This window comes from Canis lupus, chromosome 7, assembly GCF_011100685.1.
Source record: "Canis lupus familiaris isolate Mischka breed German Shepherd chromosome 7, alternate assembly UU_Cfam_GSD_1.0, whole genome shotgun sequence".
Lineage (NCBI taxonomy): Eukaryota > Metazoa > Chordata > Mammalia > Carnivora > Canidae > Canis > Canis lupus.
In genome coordinates, this window is record NC_049228.1 from 5,719,419 (window position 1) to 5,746,994 (window position 27,576).

The window sequence follows — 27,576 nt, forward strand, 5'->3', positions numbered from 1 at the left end:
GGCACTGTTGTAAGTGGTGTGCAGGTAGTAACTGCTTTAATGTTTACAGCAATCCTATCACAGATCTGTGGAATTGATGCTGGTGCCCCCACCGGCCCATCCTACAGCTGGGGGGACTGAGTGTCAGAGAGCTCAGGTGCCCACTCCAACCTCACGCGGCTGCTAAGAATCAGAAGCAGGATCTGAACCCGAGCCTTGTGGCCCCAGAGGCCACACACTCTGGCGTCCTCCCCAGGACAGAGCTGCCAGCGGCGTGTCAGGAAAACCACTCGGGCTTTGGAATTGAAGATGTTTCCAGCCCTGCCAACTTCTGCGGAGTGGCCTTGGGCAAGCTGGAGCCACTGAGCCTCTTTCCAATTAAGGAGTCATGATTATCCATTCCACAGGGCTGTGTGAAGAGGCGCTGAAACCAAGTATTTCAGGTTCACCAGATGGTGCCCAGCCCGTAGAAAGTCCCCCAAAAATGTTAGTTCTCTCGTTGCTTTTTCTGTCCCTCCATAGAAGATGGTTTGCACTTTATGAACAGCGGAGTGAGTGATGTTCAGGACCAGTCGCCGATGGCAGACTGGAAGCATTCATGGGCAGTGTCTCTAAGATCCCCAAACGGGCCACTGACTGTGACCACCCAGGGGTGGTCCTGGGGTTGCCTCCCACGGAGAACTCTTAGAGTCGCTGATACTTGGGTGTCTCCATTTCAGGTGGAGTATGTGTCTGAGGAATTTAGGGGAGCAGGTGGGGGGCGTATGGGGTGGCAGTGGCTATTTTTAAAGTGACGGGAGCGTTAGGGGCAGCACGTGAGCCAAGTTCCATGAATCAGGACTCATGTAGCAAGACAGGGTTTTCCTTCAGGCTGGATTTGGTCAGCACGGGTCCACGGTTCCCTTGAGGGATTCCCCGACTACTGAATGCCTGGGCGGCCACGCTCGGGTATCAAGCTTCTGATTCCCCCTTCTGGCCTGACTCACCCCAGCCCCCAGATTGCTCAGCGACGCTGGCCTTCATCAAGGTGCCGCTGGGAGAGTCAAATAAGACCCCGGCAGGCATTCCCCTCACCCACTGCGGGCCAGGTGGGAGGCTGAACCAAATGGTGCATCTTTTCAGTTCTGGGAAAGGTTGGGTCTTCCTTTCACTCTCCAGCTCACACCTGGAACCTCAAAAATCGGAAAAATATGAAGACTGGAAAAATAATTATAATAGTTATCAATGCCTTCTGAATCTCTGACACTAGTCAGTTAGTCATAGCCGCAGGTTGGTGGCTGTGATGATAACACCTCGTTGGCCTCATTAACAGTTAGTGATGATTAATTACCTCATCCAATTGCCGGGCCGGGGAGGAGTGTGCTTGTTGACAAGATGGAGAAGCCGAGCATCAGGGGAAGGAGAGTGGACATAGCTGACACACGTGTGGAGAAAGGCACTTGGGGCAGAGGCTAATGTTAGTGCACCTGAGTCATGAGGGTGACTCCTCAGGTGTGAGATCATCACTCAAGGGCCCATAGCCATCTAGAGGGCTTCAGGGTCGTGTCTCTTCTTGACCCTTCAGGTGACAGATAGACAATGTTTTCCACACCCTAAGGGCCATGGCCGGGCCGGTCTTACTCTGTCATCATTACCACCAAGCTACTCCCCAGTCTGGCCACTGGCAGAGACTCCTCATGGACCACCAGGTCAAGGTCAAGGCTAAATTCATATCAGCGCCTCAGTTTCCCCATCTGCAAAACGGAAGTAAAGACACTACCACTTTTGTTGGGAAGATAAAATGAAATAACAGATGAAAGTGCCTGGCACAGCAAGTGGCATACAGTAGGCACTCAGCAAACGGTGGTTATTTCACTCCAGTTTCTCTCAATGGGCTTTCCCCTCAAATGTGCCAATGTTCTGTTCCCTGCTCTCTAGACCACTCCTCCTGCCTCCTGTCTCCCACATGGTCACTGATTGTCCTGTGATTGTACCCTAGAAGTGCCTCCCCCGGGGAAGCCTCCTCCCACTGCTTCGATTCTCACTGATATTGAGCTTCTTCTCTGAGCTGTAGCACTTCAGTTTGCCCCGTGATAACTGTAGACCCTTTTGGATCCTCCCTACTTGGGATGTGGATACGAGTTTCATGTAGGCTGTAGTTTCTCAAGTTCAGTAACTGGGCTCATTGCTTCATTTAATTCCCATACCCAACAGGTTACTAAGTGAGCAATAGATTTTTTAGAAGAGATCTGGGGGTGCGGGTGGGTGTGTGGCAATGGAAAGTTACCCAAAGTGATGGGGAAACCAGCTGGGGCACTTCTGTTCGGGGATTTCCCTGGACCATGACCTGTACCAAGCCCCTTGCTTTGTAATCCTGCCATACCCTTTGTTTTCTATACCTATTACTTCCCATGACACCTATTTGAATCGGCAAAGGTGCTGTGGGATGGAGAATGTTGGGGATCTCAAGGCATAGGCCAGTGAGTACATCCCTTAGGACAGGATGACGGGCCCTAAGACCTTGTGCTCTGCAGATCACTCAAGGCCTCCCAAACCCTACCCCTATGTCTCAGTGGTCCTGCTCTTGGCTAGGCAAGGCCCCTCTCTTGCAGGGGGCAGGGATGTGGAGAAGAGGTCTCTTTTCTCTCTGCAAATAGCTCAGGCATAGGGGCCAGTCTAGATCCAGGCACATGGGCCAGCTGAAGGATCTGAGAACACCTGGCAGCCGAGGCTGGGACTGTTCAGTCAGCCAGCAACAGCCTGTGAGCAGTGGTCTGTTGTTAGAGGGGACAGGTGAGTCATCCTAAGGTTTTAGAACCTTTCTAGACCCAGCCCCATTTTCTTGACACATCTTACTTTCTTTTCATCCATCTGGGTTTATTCTGTCGCTGAAACAGCTTGCTTCTACTCTGGGGCTGCTTTTCAAGGACCAGTCCTGGATGATGCTTGGTCAGGGGTAGGCTCTGAGTTTGCTCAGTCCACGCTGATATAACTGCATTAAGCTCAGAGTAGCCTGGCCTATCTCTTCTTACTCACCTCCTATTTTCTACTCTACCCAGGCCAACTCACTCTTGAACTCTTCCCTATACTTCAGGACTGTAAAGTGTAGAATGTTAGAGTTGGAAGGAGCTGGAAGGACTACCTAATTTACCTTGTTTCTCTCTCTAGGGATGGGGAGATAGACTCAGGGCTTGGGGGCAACTTGCTGTGTGCTCATATGGCCTCTGCATATGAATGACTGTGTGCTTGCCTACCCCAGGATCAGAGCCTACCCTCAGAGTTTCCCCCCATAACCCACTCTTCTATTTGTTCTGTTTGAATCAGTGACTCCCTTCTTATTCCTTCTACTACCAGTCTTAAAGATCATCTTCCCCATGAAGCCTTCTCTTGATTAATTCAGCTCGCTGTTCATCCTTTAGTAGTGGGTGGTTTGGGCTATGTTAATTTTCACTTGGTATTTTTTTCTTCACAGGTTCCTTTGGGATTATTTCAATATGTTCATTGTCATCCCCATTAGTCTGGCAACTCCTGGGGGTTGAGTCCATTCTAGGGGTACTTGAAGGCCATCATCTTTTTCTTCTGGATCATCATCCTACAGCTCAGGGCTATAGACGCAAGGATGCTTAATGCAGGAGGTGGGTAGCATTGCCCGATGACCTAGGTTACAAAGTCTTTTTGTGCTGAGGGTGTGGCTGGGTAAGACTTCGAGGAAGAAGAACTTTCTGTGACTCCTATGTTGGGATCGGTTTCTAAGGGTCAGGGCTCACCCCTTGCAGTTCAGAGGCTTTGTTTCTGGACAGGATATGAGCATCCTTGATCTTTGCATGGTCAAATTAAGTAACTTGTCTGGGGTCACACAGTGACACATTCATTGCCAAACCTGTTCTTTTTGCCAAGTCAATCCTCCTATGTGCTTTCTTGCTCAACCCATGCAGAATTCTAGAATTCTCAGGCAGAGAGGGGATCCATGGTAGTGGGTGGGTGGGACAGTGGTCATGTTATACATTCTCCTAAGCAGAACACATGGAAATCAGAGACACCGAAGAGTTTGCACATTTACCTGTGGTCATGCATTTCAGCATTCCGTACCTCGGACACTTCAGCTATTCTTGGAAATGTCTAAATTTCCACCACTGTTATTTGTTTCTGAGCCCCTTCCTCTGTTTTCCCTGTCCATATGGGAATGGGCAGGTGTCTATGCTCTCTTGCCTAAAAAAAATATTCCTGGAAAATGTCTCTCCAAATGGAAGCACCATGATTTCTTGACTGTTTTTTCCTTGCTCAAGGCCCAGCCAAGCTTCCTGCTGCCACGTCCAGACCCATATAGTCCTATCACTCACAAACACTAGTGGTTCCACACCCAAAGGATGACGACGGCTGGCCACTGGGGGCCATGGCCTTTCAAGGACCAGGGCGTTCTGGGACATGATGGAAGCCCAGAGAAGATGTAGTGATTTGTAGGAAGAACAACATTCTGGGATAGTGGCTCTGGGTCTTTTTCCAAGTGACTTTAAGATAAAGCAATTTCTGAAGAGGTTTAAGATAAGTGCCAAGGTAATTGCCATTGTGCCCGATCTCTGATTTTCGAAATGAAAGAACCGAACCTCAGAGCTAGTCCTTAGGCAGAGCTAAGGACTGATCAGGGCCACAGACCTCTTGACTGCTCAGGAACCCAGAACTTTCTATGTTCAGTTGTGCTGAGTTGGAATTGAAGGAGGAAGCAGAACACACCTGTTGTAAGTTGTGGGGACAGCCGACCTCCCCTGGATCACTTGCTGCCTACAACTTTCTTCCCAGGAAGGTCCCGGGCAGCGTCATTCCCTAGGCAGAGTCCTACCTTGGTTCCCAATCCAGAGTCCTGTATTAAGGTGAGGCTCTGATTTCACTAGTAGATGTGCCTTTGCTTTTTCGGAAGCTTTGACCCTGCCCTTACCAGCCCTTGGCCTTACCTTGGTCAGCTATAAAATACGGAGTATCAGCCCAAGTTCCTCGTCTACTGCTCCATGGCAGTACATTTGAGAAATGCTTTGAGTTCTTAGAGAGAGGGGTGAGGGAAGAGACTGCTCTAACGAGAAGGCATGATTCTTCTGAAGGGAGACCAGAGTGATAAAATCCAAGAGTTGGATTGTAGTACTGGTCAGTTAGAATGCAAGGGAGTCAACCTTCCGAGCATTCACTGCGTCAGATATTTCTCTCAAGTTCTTTGCACAATAACCTGATGAGGTGGGGTTCAATTTTATCTCAGTTTTACTGAGAAGAAACTGGAAGTCATAAGGAAAGCTGAAATAACTTGCCCAAGGTCACTCAGCTAAGAAGGAGTGGAACTGGGCTTCGAGCCCAGGCAACATGACTCCAAGTTCACGTTCTTAGCTATGTTGCTTCCCTAGAGCCTGGCTTGAAGTGACGTCACGAGATGAATGTTGAGTCTTCCCCATTCCCCAAAGGAAGGGATGGCGTGACCCAGAGGTTGAGGAAGAGAGAAGATCTGTGAGAGGGTTAAGAAAAGGAATCAAGATGAAAGCGTTTAGGAACTGCCAGCCAAGAGGAGTGGCAGCTGCTCATTTCTCTCCCTCTTGAGCTGCCCAGCTCCCGTTCTTCACCTGGCCAAGTGTTGCATCCAGGTTTTCCCTCTCTGGCCTGCAGGAGACTTGCACAAGCCCACATGACAGCCCTGGCATCACCTCTATGAGCGAGGTGGCACTCTGGTGGAACTACAGTCCTCTAGGAGCTTCAATCTGTATGAAAATGATAAGGACAGAAGAAGGAAAGTGAAGTTTAAGTCCAAGATCCCATTGCCCCACTCCCAAGTCAATTTCCTATGAAGCTAATAAAACTAAAGCTTCAGTCTCCCACTTGCACCAGCCTTTCCCAAAGCCCTGGACCTAGTATTACATCAGTAATTACACACACACACACACACACACACACACTCACTCACACTTATATATATTTTTTTCTTAGAGAGCACTCCTTCCAACTGTATATGACTCAGGGCTCCATCAAACCTCACTGTGCCCCTCCCGACCTGATCAGCTAAATGTCAGAATCCCACAACCCCTTGAGAAACACCAGTGATGCCCCTCTCCTTCTGAAGCCCTCCCACACAGTTTGAGCCTTGATTGAAGGTGTGATTCAGCTCAGAGTAGCTGGGTTAAGTTTTTGTAAAGAGGTTGCCATGTGTGCACTTTAGTAGACCTCAAAGCCACCAGAAGGTAGGAGCTTAGTGTACTTTCTTCGTAATGATGACTTTATGATTTTTCTCCATAGATAGAAACAAGTATGCACTGATATGATTCCACAAAGATACACAGAGAGATCTTTTACATATGAATCCATGTGTTCCTCACCACCCACGTGTGTGGACGTATGTAAGCATGCATGTGTGCACTCTTCTTAGGTCTGTTCCATCGAGTGAGTTACTTTTGCGACAGGGAACTTGGATGTAGAGTCCTTCCCTGGGACCGAGGCTGCCCAGTTTATTCCAGGGGTCTATAAGACAACTGGGAATAGCCAGGACTGCTTTAGCCTGAGCCACGTAGGACCTTCACTACTACGTCGCAGGACAGGTAGAGAGGAGATGGAAGGGCCTACGGACTGAGATGCTGAAGGGGAAGGAGGGAATGTGAAATGGAAATGAAGACCAATAAACTACACCTTCATGTCTCTTCCCCATTAGCCCCCATTCTGGACCTGGCCCATTTCTTCACACCTACCCAGGTTTCATGAAGGTTTGCTGGCTGTAGTGATATAGTCCAGCTAAGTGAAGCAGAAAGGGGGTATTTACTACAAGGATCTTGGAGTGTTCTAGAATATCCATGGACTGATATGCTGCAGGTCACTGAGGTGCTGGAACTAGGAGCAGGAGTCATCAGAAAGCCAGGCCACGCGGCCACTCCTTTCTGCTTTCCTCCATTCCCCTGCATTCTGCTCTCTCCCCAGGCCTGATTTTTCTTCATCTCTGAGCAGTTTGTAAAAGACTGCAACTACACAGCTCCAGGGGCTACTTGTCTTTAAATTGAAGGACCAACAAAAATTGATTAGTGCTCTAAAGCCTCTAATCCCAGTTCCTGGGACAGAGACTAATGGCTCCAGCCCGGGTCAGGTGTCCGCTTCCAATCAGCCACATCCAGTAGACCAGGGTCACACTGGAAGAACATCATAAATGGGGTCCCAAGTCAAATTGATTGTCTTCCGTGAAGACCTCCAACTTATCCTGTAGAAGTCCCCTCTCCCCTGGGTTCTCATAGCACTTTATCTGCCCCTCTTCCATGGTACTTATTGCTTCTTATGGTGTGTTAATATTCCTGTTATAAAAAACCTATCCACCATCCTACATATCCATGAGCTTCTTGTTCATTTATCTTTAAATATCTTACACAGTTTGTGTGAACAAAAATTTGGACATGCGCTCAATAAATATTTTTTTTTCCTAAGTCTGGATTTATTGGAAGCCACATAATTCACAGTTCAGCCCATCTTCCAATTCTGCTCTCTGAAGGCTGGTCTACTTCTAGCCTAAGCTGGGGAGAAGTACATAACCCACCACAGTGTGTCCAATACCCTGACAGTGTTTTATTTCAAACTCTGATCCCTGCCTATAATTAAAAAGAAAATTCTGCCAGTTTGCTCCTGACGGTCTCTGCTACAGGAAAAATAGGTATCTGAAACATACTTTTGTTGAGACTCAAAAGCTAGATATACAATTTAAATAGGAAGAAGTGGGCTTATGGCTGTATGTATTAGCCAGCCACCCACCTGGACCCAGCCATCAGCCATGGTTGCGGAGGAGACAGCTGGAAACACCCAAGCAGGAGAGGAAAGGTCAAACATAGATGCTTCTACAGCATGATGGAGAGATGACTGACTTCACAGCTTCCAGACTCCACAGCATCCAGCCACCTCATCACCATGCTTCACATCCAAGGAGTCATTTATGCCACCAGGATAGCTAAAGTTTATGGGCCTCTCCTTGTGGCTCTTCATAGTCTTCCCAGGGTTTCAGCTGGGGCCCAGGGATCATCACCGTCTTAAGGATGGGCTGCTTATGGGGTGCCCATGGAGGGGTGATCTTGCCATGCATTCTCCAGCTCCCATAGGGATTTACCAGGTGCTTTTCAAACACAACATACTCCAGGACATCCCTGGGCACATCTTCCTGTCCATACATTAGCCGGCCAAACCGGTCATAGATGGCCAGAGTCTGTCGGATGTGCATGCGGACAGTGACCTGGCCGTATATGTTGCCCTGGTTCAGCAGATTCAAACAGCGAACCTGAACCACCTGGGGTGGCTCTAAAGATTCTACGAAGCTCCAGCGGACCGTCTTATACTTGATGTCCCAGACCATGTCCGGAAAACCGTTTTCAGTTACCAAGGTATGAAGCCGGTCATGGTCTGAGTTGTTTAGACAAAGGTGAGCTTCAATAAAAATATCCTTAGCTTTTTCGGGGAAGTCCTTTTTTTTTTTTTTTTTTTTTTTTTTTTTTTTTCGGGGAAGTCCTTTATTTTAAAATTAGGATCATGTTCTCTTATCTTCCTGGATTGACAATTGTGATGCCACCTTCTTCTTCAGTTGTTCACTTCTCTGTGCCAGTCCTTCCTTTGCAAGAGATGACAAGCGAGCATCACCCTCTGGAGGAACATAGGCATCAAAGATACCAGCTGTACAGGCCAGATGTAGTGGACACTCCAAACGTTCTGGAGGAATGACCAGTCCTGCTTTCCGGGGCATATTCCATGAACTCCATTTCTGATTTGTATTTGGGTTCATAAGTAGGAGGTGTGAAACGTTTTTTAGTTCTCACTGGAACTACAACTGTGGACTGAGTCACCAGGACAGGCTGCCGAGACCACCATCCTAAGGCTTTGGATAAACAATACAAACCCCGCGGTGTGGGGGCTGCCATTTTGTTCCTCAATAAATATTTGAAATCATGATCCTCTCCAAACAAATACTCAGGAAATTTAATTTGGTCAAGTCTTTCATGTCATCTACTGTCTTGAGTTGATTAAATATAATTAATTCAACCGATTAGTTAATTGAACCAATTTTAATTGAGGACCTTCTATATACCAGGCACTGTCTTGGCTGTGTAGAAGCTACAGCACTACACAAGGCAAAGGGAGTCCTTGCCCCACTGAGGTTCCAAGTTAGTAGTGGGGACCATCGACAAACAGTGTTTACTATGGACTAGACTTTATGTTGGGTGCTAGGCTAGAGATGGGTAGTCCCCAGCACTGCCCTGAGGGAGCCCACTTTCCCTAGGAATCACAGATTCCTCATCCGATCTCATCAGATCTGTTGCTGCATGACAGGGTAGTGCTGTTTAAGTTTGGAGAGAAGAGCTGTAAGAGATCCAAGAGAGAGTGACCTACCACTAGGGGAGAAGGAGGGGCCTGAGGGAGATTTCACTGAGATCAGTGACACATGACTAAACTTGAAGGGTGAATATGAGTCTGTTAAAGAGAATGTGAGTTAGGTATGTATGTTTGGGGATTGGGGGGCAGGGGAGAGTTGCTGGGAGTGATGATGGTCAGAGCCTTTCAGACAGGCACATGCAAAGCAGATTCCAAGCACTGTGAAAGGGCTACTGTGTCTGGAGCATAGCGAGACATTTAATGTGTCTGGAGCTCAGGAAATGTGGGGGAAAAGAATGGTAAAGTTGGCCAGGGACCTTGCCTGGCCTTGTGTGCTAAGCCCAGGAGGCGATAAGTTAAGTATCAGCAGCCAGCATCTGGAGGGCAATGATTGCCGCTGCAGGCATGGAGCCAGGCAGAGCCTGGAAACCAACAAAAATACCTGGCCAAGAACATATTCTAGAAGGCCCTAAGATGAGGCATTGCACCAGTGCTGTGGTCATTGACCTCTGGCTCATAGAGAGAGATGGTTGAATGGTGAGTTGAAATTTTCACTCCCAAATTGCAATCTTCCTCAGAAAGCACCGAATCGTCCAACTTTTACTCCCTCGTGAGTAGAGTGGGATTTTCTAAATTTTGCAATTGAATTTAAGAAATCAAAAGAAAATCTGTTTGTAGCTAAAAAGAAAAACAAAAGGCCAGCAGAAAGGGGCCTCTATACCCACATGTCTTTTGAGTTCCAGTCTTATTGCCCATGGCCTCTTAGCCAATGATATGATGATGGGCAGAGAGAAGTGATTTCCAGAGACTGCTCCTGGCCTGGGAGGCTGTTCCTTATGGGACTGCAGGTCTTTTCTCTTGTCCTGTTATGCCAAGCGGGGGTTAGAATGGAGCCAACTTCTTGGGAGCTTTCCCAGGTCAAAGTCAACACTGTTCATACCCTGGTCCTCATCCTACTTCCCTAGCTCTGTGTCCATCCTCTCCCCACTCTCGATGAGCCTCTCGCCATGCTGGCCCTCCTCCCTCTCTCAGATGTTCAGGTGTGCAGGATAGTCTTAGACAACCTTTTCCCTCTTCTGTGCCTGTTAAACACCACTCATCCTCCTGGTCAAACCCAAAGGTCCTATGTCTGCAAAGACATCCCCAATCCATTTGATCCAGGAGCCCCCTCTTCTGTGTTCTCCCAGCACCTTAGACTTAACTTCCATCACTACCTTCACCTCATAATATTACAGCTATTTGTTCTTATGTTAAGTCAACTGAATTTGTTGAGTTTAGGGACTAGACCTCAGTCATCTCTGCACCCCTAGGCGCTTGCAACAGTGCCTGGCCTGTAACAGATTCTCAGTGAGTACTCTATTTGTTAATATAGAGTGGCTTATCTGGGCATCTTGTCTGTTGGGATTCAGTAGTAGGAAGATGGCTTTGGGAAGAATTCCAACAAGCAGAAAATGGGGAAGGGGCACTCTAGGTGGAAGAAATAGTTTGAGCAAAGACACGGGGGTGGAGAGCATGGACCAATATGGGACCCTGGAGGCAAGGAGAGAAGGAAGGAAGGATAGAGTACAGTAAGTGCTAGGCATGGAGCTGGGATCCATATATGCCTTGCTGCACTAGGCCTTTACAGAAACATGGTGAGGTGACTACTCTTTCCATGAAGGTCATACAGCTGGATTTGGTGATGGAGACAGTATTGGAGCAATCTGTTAGACTCTAAGGCTCATGGCTTATCATGGCTCTAGAGAACAGTGAGTAGTTCAACTTGGAGCCTAGAGTAAGTGGAAAGAAATAAGGGGAGGGAAGTGCAGAGGGATGTACAGTACAGAATTATATTTTTAAATAATATCTAGGGCCTTTTGAATGCCTATCATGGGCCAAAACCTGTGCTAGGAACTTTAAATATGTCACCTCATGAAAATGAATGGCAGCCCTATTAGGGGATTACCCCCACTTTACAGATAAGGGAACTAAATCTCAGAGAGGTTCAATAATCTGCCCAAGGTCACCTAGTCAATAAGTGATGGAGCCATGACTTTTGACTTTTGATTTTCCACAACCCAGGCTTATTGGGAAAGAACTTAATAGATGAATCATCACTCAATAATTTGATTCTAAGTAACATAATAGGGGTATGGATTTCTTTCTTCTTCTCCTTCTTCTTCTTCTTCTTCTTCTTCTCTTCTTCTTCTTCTTCTTCTTCTTCTTCTTCTTCTTCTTCTTCTTCTTCTTCTTCTCTTCTTCTTCTTCTTCTTTCTCTTTCTCTTCTTCTTCTGCTTCTCCTTCTTCTTCTCCCTCTCTTCCTCCTCCTCCTTCTCCTCTTCCTCCTCCCCTCCTCCCTCTTCCCCCTTCTCTTCCTCCTCTTCCTCATTTTTTTCTTTTTATTTTGACATAGGCAAGTCCCAAGCCTGGGCTTTTCTTCCAGCACTGTCCTTCACTGCCTGTACATTTCTGCCCACTGTCCTGTCTCCTTCTTCTGTCCCCTCTGCTCAAATGGATAGAACAGGACCGCATGCATAGTTAACTGCTAACCTTAAAAAAAGAAAAGATGAATCTTCTGATAGATAAGAACTTTTCTTAAGGAAGAGAATGGATAGGAAGATGAGGGGAATGTCTGGTCAAGATCTCAAGAGGAGACGCAACAATGGCCCTCAGAGGGAAAGAAATTGCTCTCTTTTTCTATATACTTTTCCTTTCATTTCTCCCTAATTCATACTGAACAGATGAAGTTCAAAATCAGCCTTGGTCAGATTTACCTGGGTTTGCTTGTTCAGAAGGAGGATTTCCTGGCCCCACCTCAGATATTCAGAAGGTTTTTTGTGGGGCCTGAGAGTCACCTTTTTTCAACAAGCACCCCAGAGATTCTACAACTTGAGAATACTGGCTTTCTGCAGTTACAATCATAGGCTTTAACTATTAGTGCCAAGAGAACTTGAGATGCCAGGAACTTGGGACTGGATGCCTTTCAGGTGCCTGCCCCAATCAGGAGCATTGACCTGGAGACCGTGTGTAGGAGTCCCCATCTTTTGGAATTAGTGATGTGGTTAGAGTAGCAACGTGACTCTCTGTGGACGGAAGGTAGGTCGGATGTGAGAGTCTCCCTCCATGAACATGTGTGCGTCATCTCAGTCATCGCTTGTATCTTTATTCTCAAAAACAAGTCATTTTTGTTCCTGTCAGCATCTTGGTTGGCCCGAAACAAAGAGGGCAAGCTGAGATGGAGAAGCCCAGTCACAGGCCTCAGGTGATGCTTTGGAGAATGACTGCATTGGGGAGAGCAGGAAAACATTACTCAAACTGCCTTCAGTAGTAAAAAAATATGATTTTAACAAACACTGCCGGAGGATATAAGAGCTATTTGCTTGCAAGAGTTTTAGGAATTACAGCATTTGGGATGCCTGAGTGGCCCAGTGGTTGAGCGTCTGCCTTCGGCTCAGGACATGATCCTGGTGTCCCGGGATGGAGTCCGGCATCAGGTTCCCTGCATGAAGCCTGCTTCTCTTCCCTCTGCCTATGCCTCTGCCTCTCTTTGTGTGTCTTGTGAATAAATAAATAAAATGTTTAAAAAAAAGGAATTATAGCATTTTTTGTTTTTGTTTTTTATCACCAGGAATGGGATGACCCGGACTCTCTAAGGAAGTGAATTTCAACCTAGATGTACTTCAAAATAATCTGAAGCCTTAAAAAAGAGAGATGCCCAGGCCTCACCCCCAAACTACTAAATTTAGGCTTTTAGTGGTTGGACTTGGAAATCTCCAAGTATAAAGCTCCTTGGGGGTTCTGGAGCAGCCAGTCTGGTGTTGCTCCAGGGATTAGCATTTGGAAGCCACTCCACTAAGGTGAGAGGGAAAATCACTTCAGCTGAGCACTATAAGTCATCTTTTCTCTCCTTGCTCCATCTTTGTCTCCCCTGCCATTCCCTTCCCTTCCCACCACAACATGGCAGGAGGCTTGGAAAGATTTACCTCTCATCTCTCTTGCAGAGCAACACAGGGATTTGTCTAGCTGTAAGGAATTCAAAAAAGCTTTATAAATTTAACTATATCACATACATTTATTTTCATTATATTTAAATAGGAGTTGCTTGCCATTTACACCTGCCTATTGAGTTTGCAAATGGCAATTGCAGGATGTAGGCTCCCAGACCACGGAAGTCATGAAGGTGAGTTAGGTGACATCTGTCCAAGTCATGGCAATAGAAAATGGCTCTGCTGGGAGAGGTGAGACCAATGCACTCTGAAGTCCTTCTCAACACAGACATTCCCTGGCATCGGTGTTAACCATTTCAACTTGTTCTTTTTTTGATTTGCATCTGTTTGCTATACCTCCTTAGAGTCCCTGCCAGTTTGGGTATCTTGAATCATATAGGTAGTGAGAAGCTGAAAGTGACTAGAGAGAGGAGGAATTAGGGCACGTTTTAGTCATAACAGAAATGCCCAGGGCAGCTGTTCAGTTGTACACTGCACAATTCTAGGGGCCCCATTCAAATTGTAGGTAGTGATGATAGGCACATTTATTACTACAAGTATGCATTATTTGAGTCAGAGGCTGCATCCTTACTCTCAGTAACCTTTTATTGATGTCAGTATCTTTCCAGGCACAGTACAGCCCAATAAGAACATTTGGTGCCAAAAAGTGCTCCTGATCAGAGATACCTGCCATAAGTGATGCAAGAATCAAAGACAAAAGAGAGAAAAGACCTACCAAACCAACCTCCCTCAACTAGTCTCCTTGACTGCACCTTCATTTAGGAGTGAAATAGAAGAGGGACTGGGATTTTTCAGTCTAAAATTCTGTATTTGTTGGAGTCCTGAAATTCCATCCCATTATAGGAAAAGTAGTTATGATTTTGAAGGACTGATTGGCTGCTGACTACAGTGGACAGACTGGTATGAATCCCAGAGGAATACTTTTTGGAAGAAAATGTCACCAGATCATACCCCTTCTTCAAAGTTCCACTCAATCTTTGGCTTCTCTGTGGATACTCTTCTGATCATTCAAAGCACTAAATGATGTTCTCTGCCCACACCTGGCTCTCATTCCAGAGTATACCTATATCTGTATAATTTTTTTGGCTTTTAATCATGTGTGTATTTCTAAAACTCTCCATTAGTTGCCCTGGATTGTTATTTATCTTTTTGTGCTAGTTTACTTTCTCAAGGATTCTATGAGCAAATTAATGCATTTACATTATTCGTTTACGTGTTTTTCAAATTGTTCTTTTTTTTTTTTTTTTTGATCTGGCAAATCGTTCTTGAGTGCCAACTTGTGTCAGGCACTGTTCAAGGTCCTGGGAGATTTTCTCTCTCTCTCTCTCTTTCTCTATCTCTCCCATCTACCATCTATCTCAGGTAGTAGATGCTGTAAAGACAAAGTAGAGTAAGGGAGTTAAGTAATAAAATATGAGAAATCATTGACCAAGAAAATGAATGACAGTTCCATTCATTTTTTTCTGTTTATCAAAGAACGCCATATGTTAAAAAAAAATTACACCTTTGTGATTAGAAAAAGCCATTATAAAAAGGAAATAGTCCAAGAGGAAGAAAAATGCTATTTGACTGGAAAATATAGTTATTGAATTAAACTCTAAAATGGAAGCCATGACATGCAAATGGACACTGTAGAGAAATTTGCATGTCATTAGTAACTGATAAGATAAAGATAAATTTCCTAGAACACAAAAGCAAAAGACAAAGAAATGAAAACGAAAGAATAGAATAATTGTGAAAGACGGTTATCAAAGAGCCGACCCACAAATAACAAGAGTTCTTAAAATAATTAACAAAATCATTTGTAGAAGATGCCATAGATAGAGCATTTGTTGGCTTTAAGTAAAATTCTATTTTAAAAATGAAATATAGTTCCTGTATTAATCAGGGATCTTCGGGGCGTGTCAGGGTCCCAGCTCAAACTGGCTTAAGCAAAAGAGGGATTTTATTGGCTCATGATTGGCTCAAAGGTTCACTTGGATTCCATCTCTTCAGCTCTGGCTTTCTTCTGGGTTGGCTTCATTCTTAGGCAGGTTGTTCCCATGGGATGATACCCAGTCACTCCGGGCTAATATTCTTCTAGCTTTCAAGCCCAACGGGAGTAAAGAGTTCTTCCTTTCTAATAATACTTGTGTGGCATTAACTTGGGTTAATCCTCAGACTCCGATTGGTTGGGCTTGGGTCAAATGCTCACCATTGAATCAGGTTAGGCAGCTAAAAAGGGTGGGAGCATTGGTCTCATTGGCAGCACTCTCTTACTCTTGGAATGAGTGGCTGTTTGCTTCATTTAGTGTCCACATGGACTGTAAGGGAGACAATGTTTCCCAGAGGATGATGAGGCTGCTGGCCCCAGAAGAAAGGGGAGTGAATGTGGCTAGGCTAAATAACACCATGTTGGGCAGATTAATAAAAGAGCCACCCCCAGACCTATTCATGCTGAATTTTTAACTCTAAGAGGTTACCAAACCCTATAAAGAAATATGCAGCAAGAAGAAAAAAGTCACATGTACCTAAGATTTCTCCTCCAGAACTCTACATGCTTGGAAGACAAAGGTACAAAGTCTTTTGCATTGCAAAGGAAACAGGTTCTGTGACCTAAGAATTCTTGATGCAGGCAAATTGTCCCTCATAATATATACACTCAGAAAATATAATTCCCAGCACTCTCCTTGAATGAACTAGTAAAAAACATGTTCCAGAAAATAGGGATAAAAAAGTAGGTATAAAGCATCACCAATTCCCATGATTCCACCTCTGAAACTGGTTCCTTTCTGTCACCTCTTTTACTGTCACCATCATTGTTCATGTGGACCATTGTCACAGCCTCCTAACTTGCCTTTCCCTTCTAACTCTCAACTCTTCTAAGCCATCCCCACATATCATCCAATGGTCTCCTAATAAACCAAATCCTGTCAATTCTTTGCCAATTTATGGCTTTGTACGGCATGTAGAAAAAATTCAAGCTCCTTACCATAGCTTTTGAGACTTTGCATGATTCAGCCTCTGCCCATTATTCCCAACTACAGTGTCCTTTGCTCACTGGAGTGCAGTCATGTAGTTACCTATCAGTTCTTTCTGTGAGTGTGCCAAGCTTCTTCCTCTTTCGGGGCTTTCACACATGCTATGCTGTTCCCTCTACTTGGAACTGTCTTCTCTTGATTCTTTCTTTGTCTGATTCCTTCTCTTTTATTACATTTGTTTGTTTACACCACTTCCTTAGATGGTCTCTGATTTCACAATCTAAAAATAGACTTCCTTCAATTTTTCTTGGCACCCTTATCTCAAACCACCATCACAGCCTGTAATTATATATTTACTTGTGTTCACTTGTATTGTGTCTGTCTTACCCTAGAGTGTGAACCCTATGAAGGCAGGAACCATATATGTTCTGTTCACCACTGAATTCCCAGGTCTGGGCACTGACCTACAGTGTTAAAGCAATGTAGAGGTGTAGAGGGCAGATTTTAAAGTTCTAGATTAAATGCACAAATCCAGAATATAGTTCTTTTGGTTCCTACTTTAGTCCCATAAGGATTGATATAAACTGATATGATGTGGAATCTCTGAAAGCAGAATTAAAGCAGACATAACAATGCATGCAGAGTGACTGTGACCTTGAAGGAAGGAACAATTCAGTGAATTAGGGAGAAGAAGTAAGAGGGCATTTCGTGTGTGCACGTGCATGCATGCATGTGTGTATGTGTATGTGTGTGTGTGTGTGTGTGTGTGTGTGTTGGTGTTGGTGCAGGGAAAGGTAGGAAAAGACTAATATGCAGAGGTCTAGGACCGAGACGGATTAAGTGTAGTGAGGTAAGGTTATGAGGAGCACAGCAAGGCTGGCATGTACCACAGGACTCACCGTAGGTTAAAATTCAGAGGAAATCCAGAAATTGCTGCCACAAGGCTAAAGCTTTCTCCTTGGAGGGGATTGGTGTTCTGTATGTATACCTATGTGGGCCCTAGACTTTTGATCTGTGGACTACAAGGACACCTTGTGGCACAATAAGGAAGGGGCGAGAAATATATAACAAAGAGACTACAGGTGCTAGAGGTACTGCTCAAAAAAGGAAGGCCAGGGGTGTGTGTGGGTATCATAAGTGAAGAGGTGCAGGAAGATCCTGGATGGTAGAAAAGGAAGACAAAAGGTTCTGGAAACAAACTTGCATGACTCCCCATGAACCCCATAGTAGGTCTTATTTAGGGGAAGCAAGCAATGTTGTTCTCCATTCCTGGAAAACAATCTTTATGTATGTTTTCTTTTAAAAAGTAAAGTCTACCCTCAGTGTGGGGCTTGCACTCATGACCCCAAGATCAAGAGCCGCCCAATCCTTATGTATGTTGATACAAACGTCCCTCAAGGTGGCCCCATGGCTGTTGCTGCATGCAGGTTGGGGTACCTTAAGCAACAATGAAGAGGGGCAGATGTAGCATTCTGAGGCAGGGGATCTGGGCTGGTTTAACTGTCCCTGCCATTTTGTGTTTATTTAACCTCGTGCTAGCTCAGTATCTGAAGACTGCTTTCGTTGAAAGAAAGGGTTGATGAATGATCCCTGCATCCTTATGTGTGATCCCCACAGGCTTTGTGATCTGTAATGCCAGCTATCCTTGGTCCTGGAGAATGTGGGCATGGTGCAGAGGGTGTGAGCCTCTGGAAATGCTGTCTGTGGCCTGATCTCCATTGGCTTGTCCTGCCACGTCTTCACTGTTGCTCACCCTCAAAGAAAGACTATTGGTCAGCTGAGTAGAACGTTCTTCTGTTCAGTCCTCCAGTGGTAGGGACTTTAAGAGATGGTATTATTCTTCACCTTGTCTCCGAGAAAGTCTGCAACATACCGATGCCAACCTCTGAGCATCTATCTAGTTTAGGAGACTCACTAGAAAATGTAAATTTGTGCTTTCTTTACCACCTGTTAAAAGTAGCCTGTGGAAAAATAAGGTTCAATGAGCAACTGCCACTAGGTGGCATCATAGTAGCCTCGGTGCACCACAGGAGAGCTGCTTCAGACAAAAAATATGGTGGCCTCGTGGAAGCAACCCAAGTGTCCATCCATAGATGAGTGGATAAAGAAGTTGTGGTATATATATATACACAATGGAATATTACTCAGCCATAGAAAGGGATGAGATCTTGCCATTTGTAACAACATGGATGGAACTTGAGGGTATTATGCTAAATAAAATAAGCTGGAAAGGGAAAGACAAATACCATATGATTTCATTTATATGTGGAATCTTAAAAAAAAAGACAAACGAATAAACAAATAAAAAGCAGGAACAGACTTATAAATACAGAGAACAAACGTATGGTTGCCAGAGAGAAGAGAGGTGGGGGGTAGTAAAATGGGTGAAGGGGAGTGGGAGGTATAGGCTTCTAGTTATGAAACAAGTAAGTCACAGTGATAAAAGCATAGAGAATATACTCAATGGTATTGTCACAGCATTATATAGTGACAGAGGGTAGCTACACTTGTGTGCACAGCATAATGCATAGTTGAGTCACTACCTTGTACACCTGAAACTAATGTAACTTATGTACCAATTATAATTTAATTTTAAAAATATGGTAACTCTAGGCATGGGTTGGTGAAAGGATATATTTCCCTTAGATGACTTGCAAGATACTTTCCTTCATTTCTAATGATATTGAAAAACTTCCTCAGATCGATCAGTGGATGATAGGTTCCAGCTCAGCAATTTCCAGGGATGGAATCAACCATCCCATCTATAGTTCTGAAAACCTTATAGCAGCTTCAGCCAGGGGCAGTTGCCTTCAAGGGAATGCACAGTGTTCTCAAGACCCATCACAAGCATCCTTTGTTGCCACTAGACCTCTAAGTAGAGTCAAATATCAGCTTTCTTCAGGGAAGACTAGTACAACATCTGACTCAGAAGAAGTCATTTATATGCTAAAAGAATTGCAAGATTGTATAATACACATTGACACAAACCTGGGACATGCGTAGAAGCATGTTCTACGGGTGCTAAACTCGGGATGATGGAAGATAGCACTGGATCAGATCAAATTTATTTGGCACATTTATTAGATATTTTGGGTTTAATGTGTTAGTTTTTGCAACTGTAAGTGGCTCTAAAACTTTCTTGGTTGGCTTACTGAACCTTGGACTCAGTATTGGTATGTGTTTAATAAGGTTGGAATGCTAGAACTTCCCTGACAGGATATAGGAGAGGCATTCAAGACAGAGAGAAAGGAATGATAAAATCACTTTATCACATGAGATCTGCACACCTACCCCTACCCTCTAAATACATCAACCAGAGGCCACAGAGGACAAAACATTGAGAAATACATCACTGATGTGAGCACTTGCATCTCTGAAAAACTCTGTAATAGTGGCTGTTTTCTGTAAGCCAGAGATAGTAGTGGAGACACTTTCATTGAGTTGGGCTCACAGATGTCAAGGGGGAAGGACGGAATTCCCATATAGCAGAGGCCAAATGACAGAACTTAACCACCAAAGACAAGGGGACATTTACAATAAAAGGCTGCATGAACATTGTGGTAATCAAACTGTTTTGAGACTAAGATCTTTAGTTGGACAATTGATCATGGTGAATGTAGGAATGAAAAAAATTGATAGACCACTAGAATGTTGTTTGACTTATAAAAAGTATGGTGACCAAAAATTTGACTTGAGTGGCCTCCCATCCAATTTCTAGACCCAAGTCAGTTACAGACTCAGAGTCTGTTGATTGGAGGGGCGACAAAATGACCCATCTTGTGGACTTCAATTAGCATCTTTCCCCAGCTATTCCAGTGCTTGCTTAATGCACCTGTGTCTGAAGTAGCCATAATGGCAGGGATAGGGGTATGTGTGCACTCAACAACAGGGACTTGCCCTAATCAAGGTTTTCCTGACCAGCAATGCTGCTGAATGCCTAACTTGCCAACGACAAAAAGCCCCTGATATGGCACCATTCCCTAATGGGCCCAGCCAGCCCTCTGGGGTGACTTGATTCAATTATTCCCTTGTATCGTGGAGAAGAGAAAACTATTGTCCCCCTTGGAGAAGACAAGGATTGTGCCTTTTCTGCCCAGAACCTTCTGCCAGCATCATCTGTGATTATAAAATATGGCATACTGTATACAACATTGATTCTGATCAAGGCAGTCATTTCAAAAACAGTGTAGCAATGGATTCATGCCCATGGGATTAACTGGTATGGCCTATACCCTACCCTTCAGAAGCAGCTGGCCTAGTAGAAAGATTTAGGGCTTTCTGGGCTACTGAAGGTATGGTACTAGTTGAGCGATTACATCTTAAAAGGAGAGTTCTTCTTCAATAGGTGTAGATTATACTTGGAATCATAGGGAAATATCTATATCTATCTATATCTATATCATCTATACCTATATCTCCCTTTGTATTTCCCAAAGCCTGTCTACATGGGCCTGGGAATCATAGGTAGAAGTAGACTAGCTCCTCTCTTTAATAAATCTCATCGCCAGCCCACAGACATTTTGCTTCTGATCCCTGTGACTTTGAGCTCTGCTCATTCGGAGTCCTGATTCCCAAAAAGCAAATGCTTCTTCCAGAGCCTACACCAATGTTTCATTGATTTGGAAGACAAGACTGTCATCTGATCATTTTGTGTTCCTCATGCTACTAAGCCAACAGGCAAAGAAGAGAGTTATTCTGTTCTTGGGGTGATTAATATTGATTAATGACTCAATGGGGAGGACTGTATTTGGAACCCAGGGTGTTGTTCTCTAGGGTGAATTTTCATGCCGATGGTAGAAGTTAATAGAAGATGACAGTTTTTCCACTCACCCCTGCCAAAGCATATCCAGTGATGATTCAGACCCTTTAGGCGAGATGGATTACCCCAGCATATAAAAAAAAATCCCAACCATCTGAGTTGCTGGATGAAGACAAAGGAAATATGAAATGGGTAGCAAAAGAAGGAAGTTGTAAACATCAATAATGGCCTCATGCCTAGTTACATGCTTATTATGTATATGTATATAGATATATAATTGTATATATTAATTATCTTATTATTCTTTCCTTCTCATCCTTCTTATTTTTACAAATTTTATTGGAAGTTAACTTTATAATTTGGTTTTTAGGAAACATACGTTCAGATGAAATTGCATTTGAGAAATAACCAATGCCAGTCAGAGATGGGTACAATGAAAGCTGAGACTCTGCAGATCAGAGTTTGGGAAGAAGGCAACACTGTCTTGGTTTCTATGCAGAAAAGTTGCATTTGGGGGAGAAAACAAAGGTTTTTGTGGTAATAGCAAAGTTCAAATTTTGTAGCATAGCTTTATGGATGCTAACTAGCCAAAGGAGAGGACTCTATCAGTTATTACTTTAATGCCTCTCACTTTCAATCTCACTATTTTCTTTTAATGGGAAAATTACTTTTTCTGGAGGAGTGGGCAGGCATCTAGTCCAGAACTTCTGGGATTACTTCTTGGTGCTGGTAGCCTTGGTGACCTTGAGCACCAAGGATCCTAGAGCTGGAACCAAGGATCCTAGAGCTGGAACTTATGGAACATTGTGGAAAGCCACAATGTTGCTTTTCCAGTTGGCTCTGCCATTTGGGTCACTAGATGGAGACAGAAAGACTGGAAGAGGAACATGAGGTTTGCTCCTTGCTGTGTATTTCCTGAGGGTTTTTTGTCTGCTTGTGGTTCCTATGAGTATTACCCCAGCCAAACCTCATCATAGCAAAAGCATTTTCATGTTGTAGCAGCAGCTGGATCCGGTTTGCAGTTTTTCTAACACCTGCAGAATCAGCTTCATCATGTCTCCTTGGGGACACTAACAACAGCCAGCCAGTGCCCTTCCTCAAAGATCAGATCCCAATCCCCTAGTCTCCTCTTCTGGACTCAGACAATTAACATTGGCTGAGAAATATCTCCTACTCAGAGGTCTGAGTTTCAGTTCCTCGTGGTTGATCTACCAAGTTTCTAAGTTTTAATAAGTTCAATCTTTGTTTTGCTTCCTCAGATTTCAGCAGTTGCAACTTCCATGATATTTTACAATTCTCTTTTAACCCTTTGGTTACTGTGACGGTTAGTTTTATGTGTCAGCTGGGCTAGTCTATAGTACCCAGTTACTTAATGTACACTAATCCAGGTGTTGCTGTTAGGATACCACTGAGGTGAAAGACTGTAGGAGCAAAAACTGAGGTTTCCTGGAGAAAGAAGAAATTCTGCTTCAAGACTGCAACAATAGCTCTTGTTGAGGAATTTCCAGCCTGCTCTACAGATTTCAGATCTGCTAGCCCCCACAAGTGTGTAAATCAGTTCCTTGAAATAAATCTATTTATGTATGTTGAGATATTTAAGTTCTGTTTCCATGGACAGACCCAACTGATGGGTATCTAGCTAGGATCTTTGTATGTATTAACATGTATTAAACTCTCTCTATTCAAATAACTGAGGTTTTATATAAAGATTTTGTTTATTTATTTATGAAAGACACATACAGAGAGAGGCAGAGACACAGGGAGAAGGATAAGCAGGCTCCCTGCAGGAAGCCCAATGTGGGACTCGATCCCGGAACTCCAGAATCACGTCCTGAGCCAAAGGCAGGCGCTCAACCGCTGAGCCACCCAGGCGTTCCAACCAGTGTGGTTTTTATCTTGTGAGTGAATCCTAACTGATTCAATGATGCGGAAATAGTGGAAAGCTTTTAATAAAGACTCCTATACTAAAAGTGAGCTTAAAAAGCTAACGTGGGTAGACATTGCGGCCATAAAGAGAACATTGCTTAGGCAGAGAAAATAGATGCCAAAGCAGAGTGTGTGGTTAGAAGACTGGCAAGTGATAATGATTAGCACATACATCCTGTGGCGTGTATCAGAGGGAATTGGAGCTTCATAAGAATCCAGTTAATAGAGCTGTAATTAGAATACACTTTGAACACATACAAATCTGAAGAACAAGTGCTTTCTACAAATAGCTGTATAAATTCTCCAGAAGAACGGGATTATCCTGACACAGAAGGAAAAGAGAGCAGAACACCCTGGGTCATATACAAGATTAGAAGTTGGAAAAGAGGAAACCACAGTAAATTAGAGCAGAAGTTACTTGTCTGAGACACAGGTTTAAGAATTCAGTTCTTTAGGGAGGAAATTCTGTTGATCTATTCCTGTATAACAAATCATGTAAGAACATAGAAGCTTAAAACAACAAGCATTCATTTTGCTCACAAATCTGCAGTTCAGGGCAGGGATCACTTCTGTTCCTCACCATACTAGCTGTAACAGCTAGACTAGGCTGGCCCACCAACCTTTGAAATGTGTTACTCATATGGCTGGTACTGGCTCTCTGGGAGCTCAGCCAAGGTGGTGGGCTGTGAGCCTTCTCTCCATGTGGGCCCCTCTCCAGGCAGTGTGGGGTTACTTATGGCAGAGTGGCTGGGATCTAAAAACAAGCATCCTAAGAAAGAAAGAAAACCTGACAAGGTCTTAAAGTCTGAGCCCAGAAATTGGCACAATGTTGCTTCTGCTGCAATCCCCTAGTCAAGTGGTCACAGAATCCAGATTCAAGGATAGGAGATGTAGATTTCACTTCTCAGTGGGAAGAATGTCAAAAAACCTGGGGCAGGAGCATGTTTTAAAACGGTCACGAGAAAATTAGCAATCAAAATTTGACTACTGAGAATGCTTACCTGGCCAAGTGAACTAGTAAAGTGCATAGAGTTCTCTTTCCACTAGGTGGTTCAGTCACATGAGTCCTTTTGAAATCCTGAGTTAAAATATACCCTGCTTTTTGTTGTTATCTACATGGCTTTCTTGGTTAAGTCAGTTCTACCTAATTACCAACATGATTTGGGAGATTAGATGGCAAAATGGAAATAGCATAAACCTATGGAACACATAGTCTTAGCAAGAAAATTACACAAGGGCAAACCATAATCAAACATTATCTTGGGGATGCCTGGGTGGCTCAGTGGTTGAGTGTCTGCCTTGGGCTCAGGGCATGACCCTGGGATCCTGGGATCGAGTCCCACATTGGGCTCCCCACAGGGAGCCTGCTTCTCCTTCTGCCTATGTCTTTTCCTCTCTCTCTATGTCTCTCATGAATAAATAAATAAAATTTTTTTAAAAACCCACAAAACATTATCTTAGAAGCAGTCAGGTAAAAAAAATGTACAGAGGAACAAATATAAAGATGATAACAACCACAACAACAACAAAAATGATAACAAATCCCTCTTTGGAAAGAATGCAAGTGAGAAGATAGTGGAGCGCTATCTTTAAAGTACTGAAAAGGAAAAAAGTGTCAATCTAGAATTCTATACTCACTAAAGATATCTTACAAAAATGAAGGTAAAATAAAAGTCTTTTCCAGAAATACAAAAGTTCGAAGAATTCATTGCTTGACAACCTGCAGTATAAGAACTGCTTAAGTCCTTTAGGCAGGAGAAAAATGATCCCAGGTAGAAATCTGAATGTCCATAAACAAAGAGAACTAGAAATGTCACTACATAAATAAATGTATCTGATTATATTATTTCTTTTAAGAATCTCTTTAAACACTAACCATTTAAACACAGCAATAATGTGAGGCACCTAGGTGGCTCAGTCGGTTAGGTGTCTGCCTTTGGCTCAGGGCATGATTCTGGGGTCCTGGGATCAAGCCCCACCTTGGGTTCCTTGCTTAGCTGGGGGTCTGCTTCTCTCTCTGCCTCTCCCTTTGCTCATGCTCTCTCTCAAATAAATAAATGAAATCTTTCAAAAAATAGCAATAATGTATTTGGGGGGGAATCCCTGGGTGGCTCAGCAGTTTAGCGCCTGCCTTTGGCCCAGGGCGCAATCCTGGAGTCCCGGGATCGAGCCCCACGTCAGGCTCCTGGCATGGAGCCTGCTTCTCCCTCTTCCTGTGTCTCTGCTTCTCTCTCTCTCTCTCTCAACGTCTATCATAAATAAATAAATAAATCTTTAAAAAATAATGTATTTGGGAGTTCATAACATTAGTGCAGATAAAATATGGCAATAATAGCATAAAGACTGAGAGGGGAGAAATGGAAGTATGCTATTATACAATTCTATATTTTACATGAAGTGGTATCTGATACCAGATACCAGATTTGAAGGAAGACTGTAATGACTGAAAGATGTATACTAAACTTCAAGGTAACCACTAACACAACAAAACAAAGAGTTACATGTAGTAAGTCAACAAAGAAGATAAAATGGAATCATAATAATAAAATCAATGAAATCAAAAGAAGGCAGAAAAAGCATTAATAAACATATCATACAAGTAGAAAATAGCTTGAGGATGGACTTACACCTAACCATATCAATAATCACATGAAATGTAGATTTTGGAACCTAGCCCTTTATCTGATATGTCATTTGCAAATATCTTCTCCCATTCTGTAGGTTGTCTTTTAGTTTTGTTGACTGTATCCTTTGCTGTGCAAAAGCTTCTTATCTTGATGAATTCCCAATAGTTCATTTTTGCTTTTGTTTCTTTTGCCTTCGTGGATGTATCTTACAAGAAGTTACTGTGGCCGAGTTCAAAAAGGGTGTTGCCTGTGTTCTCCTCTAGGATTTTGATGGAATCTTGTCTCACATTTAGATCTTTCATTCATTTTGAGTATGGTGAAAGAGAGTGGTCTAGTCTCATTCTTCTGCATGTGGATGTCCGATTTTCCCAGCACCATTTATTGAAGAGACTGTCTTTCTTCCAGTGGATAGTCTTTCCTCCTTTATCGAATATTAGTTGACCATAAAGTTGAGGGTCCACTTCTGGATTCTCTATTCTGTTCCATTGATCTATGTGTCTGTTTTTGTGCCAGCACCACACTGTCTTGAAAGAACTTATTAAACTCAACACCAAAGAAACAAACAATCCAATCATGAAATGGGCAAAAGACATGAACAGAAATCTCACAGAGGAAGACATAGACATGGCCAACACACACATGAGAAAATGCTCCGCATCACTTGCCATCAGGGAAATACACATCAAAACCACAATGAGATACCACCTCACACCAGTGAGAATGGGGAAAATTAACAAGGCAGGAAACCACAAATGTTGGAGAGGATGCGGAGAAAAGGGAACCCTCTTACACTGTTGATGGGAATGTGAAATAGTGCAGCCACTCTGGAAAACTGTGTGGAGGTTCCTCAAAGAGTTAAAAATAGAGCTGCCCTACAACCCAGCAATTGCACTGTTGGGGATTTACCCCAAAGATACAGATGCAATGAAACGCTGGGACACCTGCACCCCAATGTTTATAGCAGCAACGGCCACGATAGCCAAACTGTGGAAGGAGCCTTGGTGTCCATCGAAAGATGAATGGATAAAGAAGATGTGGTTTATGTATACAATGGAATATTACTCAGCCATTAGAAACGACAAATACCCACCATTTGCTTCAACGTGGATGGAACTGGAGGGTATTATGCTGAGTGAAATAAGTCAATCGGAGAAGGACAAACATTATATGTTCTCATTCATTTGGGGAATATAAATAATAGTGAAAGGGAATAGAAGGGAAGGGAGAAGAAATGGGTAGGAAATATCAGAAAGGGAGACCGAACATAAAGACTCCTAACTCTGGGAAACGAACTAGGGGTGGTGGAAGGGGAAGAGGGCGGGGGGTGGGGGTGACTGGGTGGCGGGCACTGAGGGGGGCACTTGACAGGATGAGCACTGGGTGTTATTCTGTATGTTGGCAAATTGAACACCAATAAAAAATAAATTTATTATTAAAAAAATAAAAATAAAAATAAAAATAAAATGAACCAAAAAAAAATCACATGAAATGTAGATCATCCCAATTAAAAGGCAGAACTCATCAGTGTGGACCACAAAAAAAAAAAAAAAATGACACCCAAGTATATGCTGTCCACAAGGAACACACTTTAAATACACAAATAAGTTAAATGTAAAAAACAAAACAAAACACAGAAGATGCCTACAGATATACCAGGCTAACACTAGTCAAAAGTAAACTGACAATTACACACAGACACACACATTGTGGTCATGTTGTCTGACCACAATGGAATTAAGTTAGAATTCAGTTGGAAAAAGATATCTGAAGAATCTCCAAATATTTGGAAACTAAGTAATCTACTTCTAAAAAAACCCCTTAGATCAAAGAAGAAATCAAAAGAGAAATTAGAAACTATTTGGAACTGAATGAAAACAGAAACACCACATGTTGGAATCTGCAGAATGCTACTAAAGCAATACTTAGGCTGAAATTTATAACACCAAATGCCTATATTAGAAAAGAATGTCCTCAATTTGCTAAAGGGCATCTATGAAAAACCT

At 43.6% G+C, this 27,576-nt stretch overlaps 1 protein-coding gene across 1 annotated transcript; it reads right to left on the bottom strand.

Moving 5' to 3' along the window:
- Window positions 1-7,785: 7,785 nt before the first annotated feature.
- On the bottom strand, window positions 7,786-8,866 carry LOC119876408 (39S ribosomal protein L45, mitochondrial-like). Its single transcript, XM_038541757.1, is given in 4 exon segments — window positions 7,786-8,422; window positions 8,467-8,496; window positions 8,498-8,683; window positions 8,685-8,866. Coding segments are annotated over 4 exon segments (912 nt in total). The 5' UTR covers window positions 8,865-8,866; the 3' UTR covers window positions 7,786-7,906.
- Between the last annotated feature and the right edge of the window lie 18,710 nt (window positions 8,867-27,576).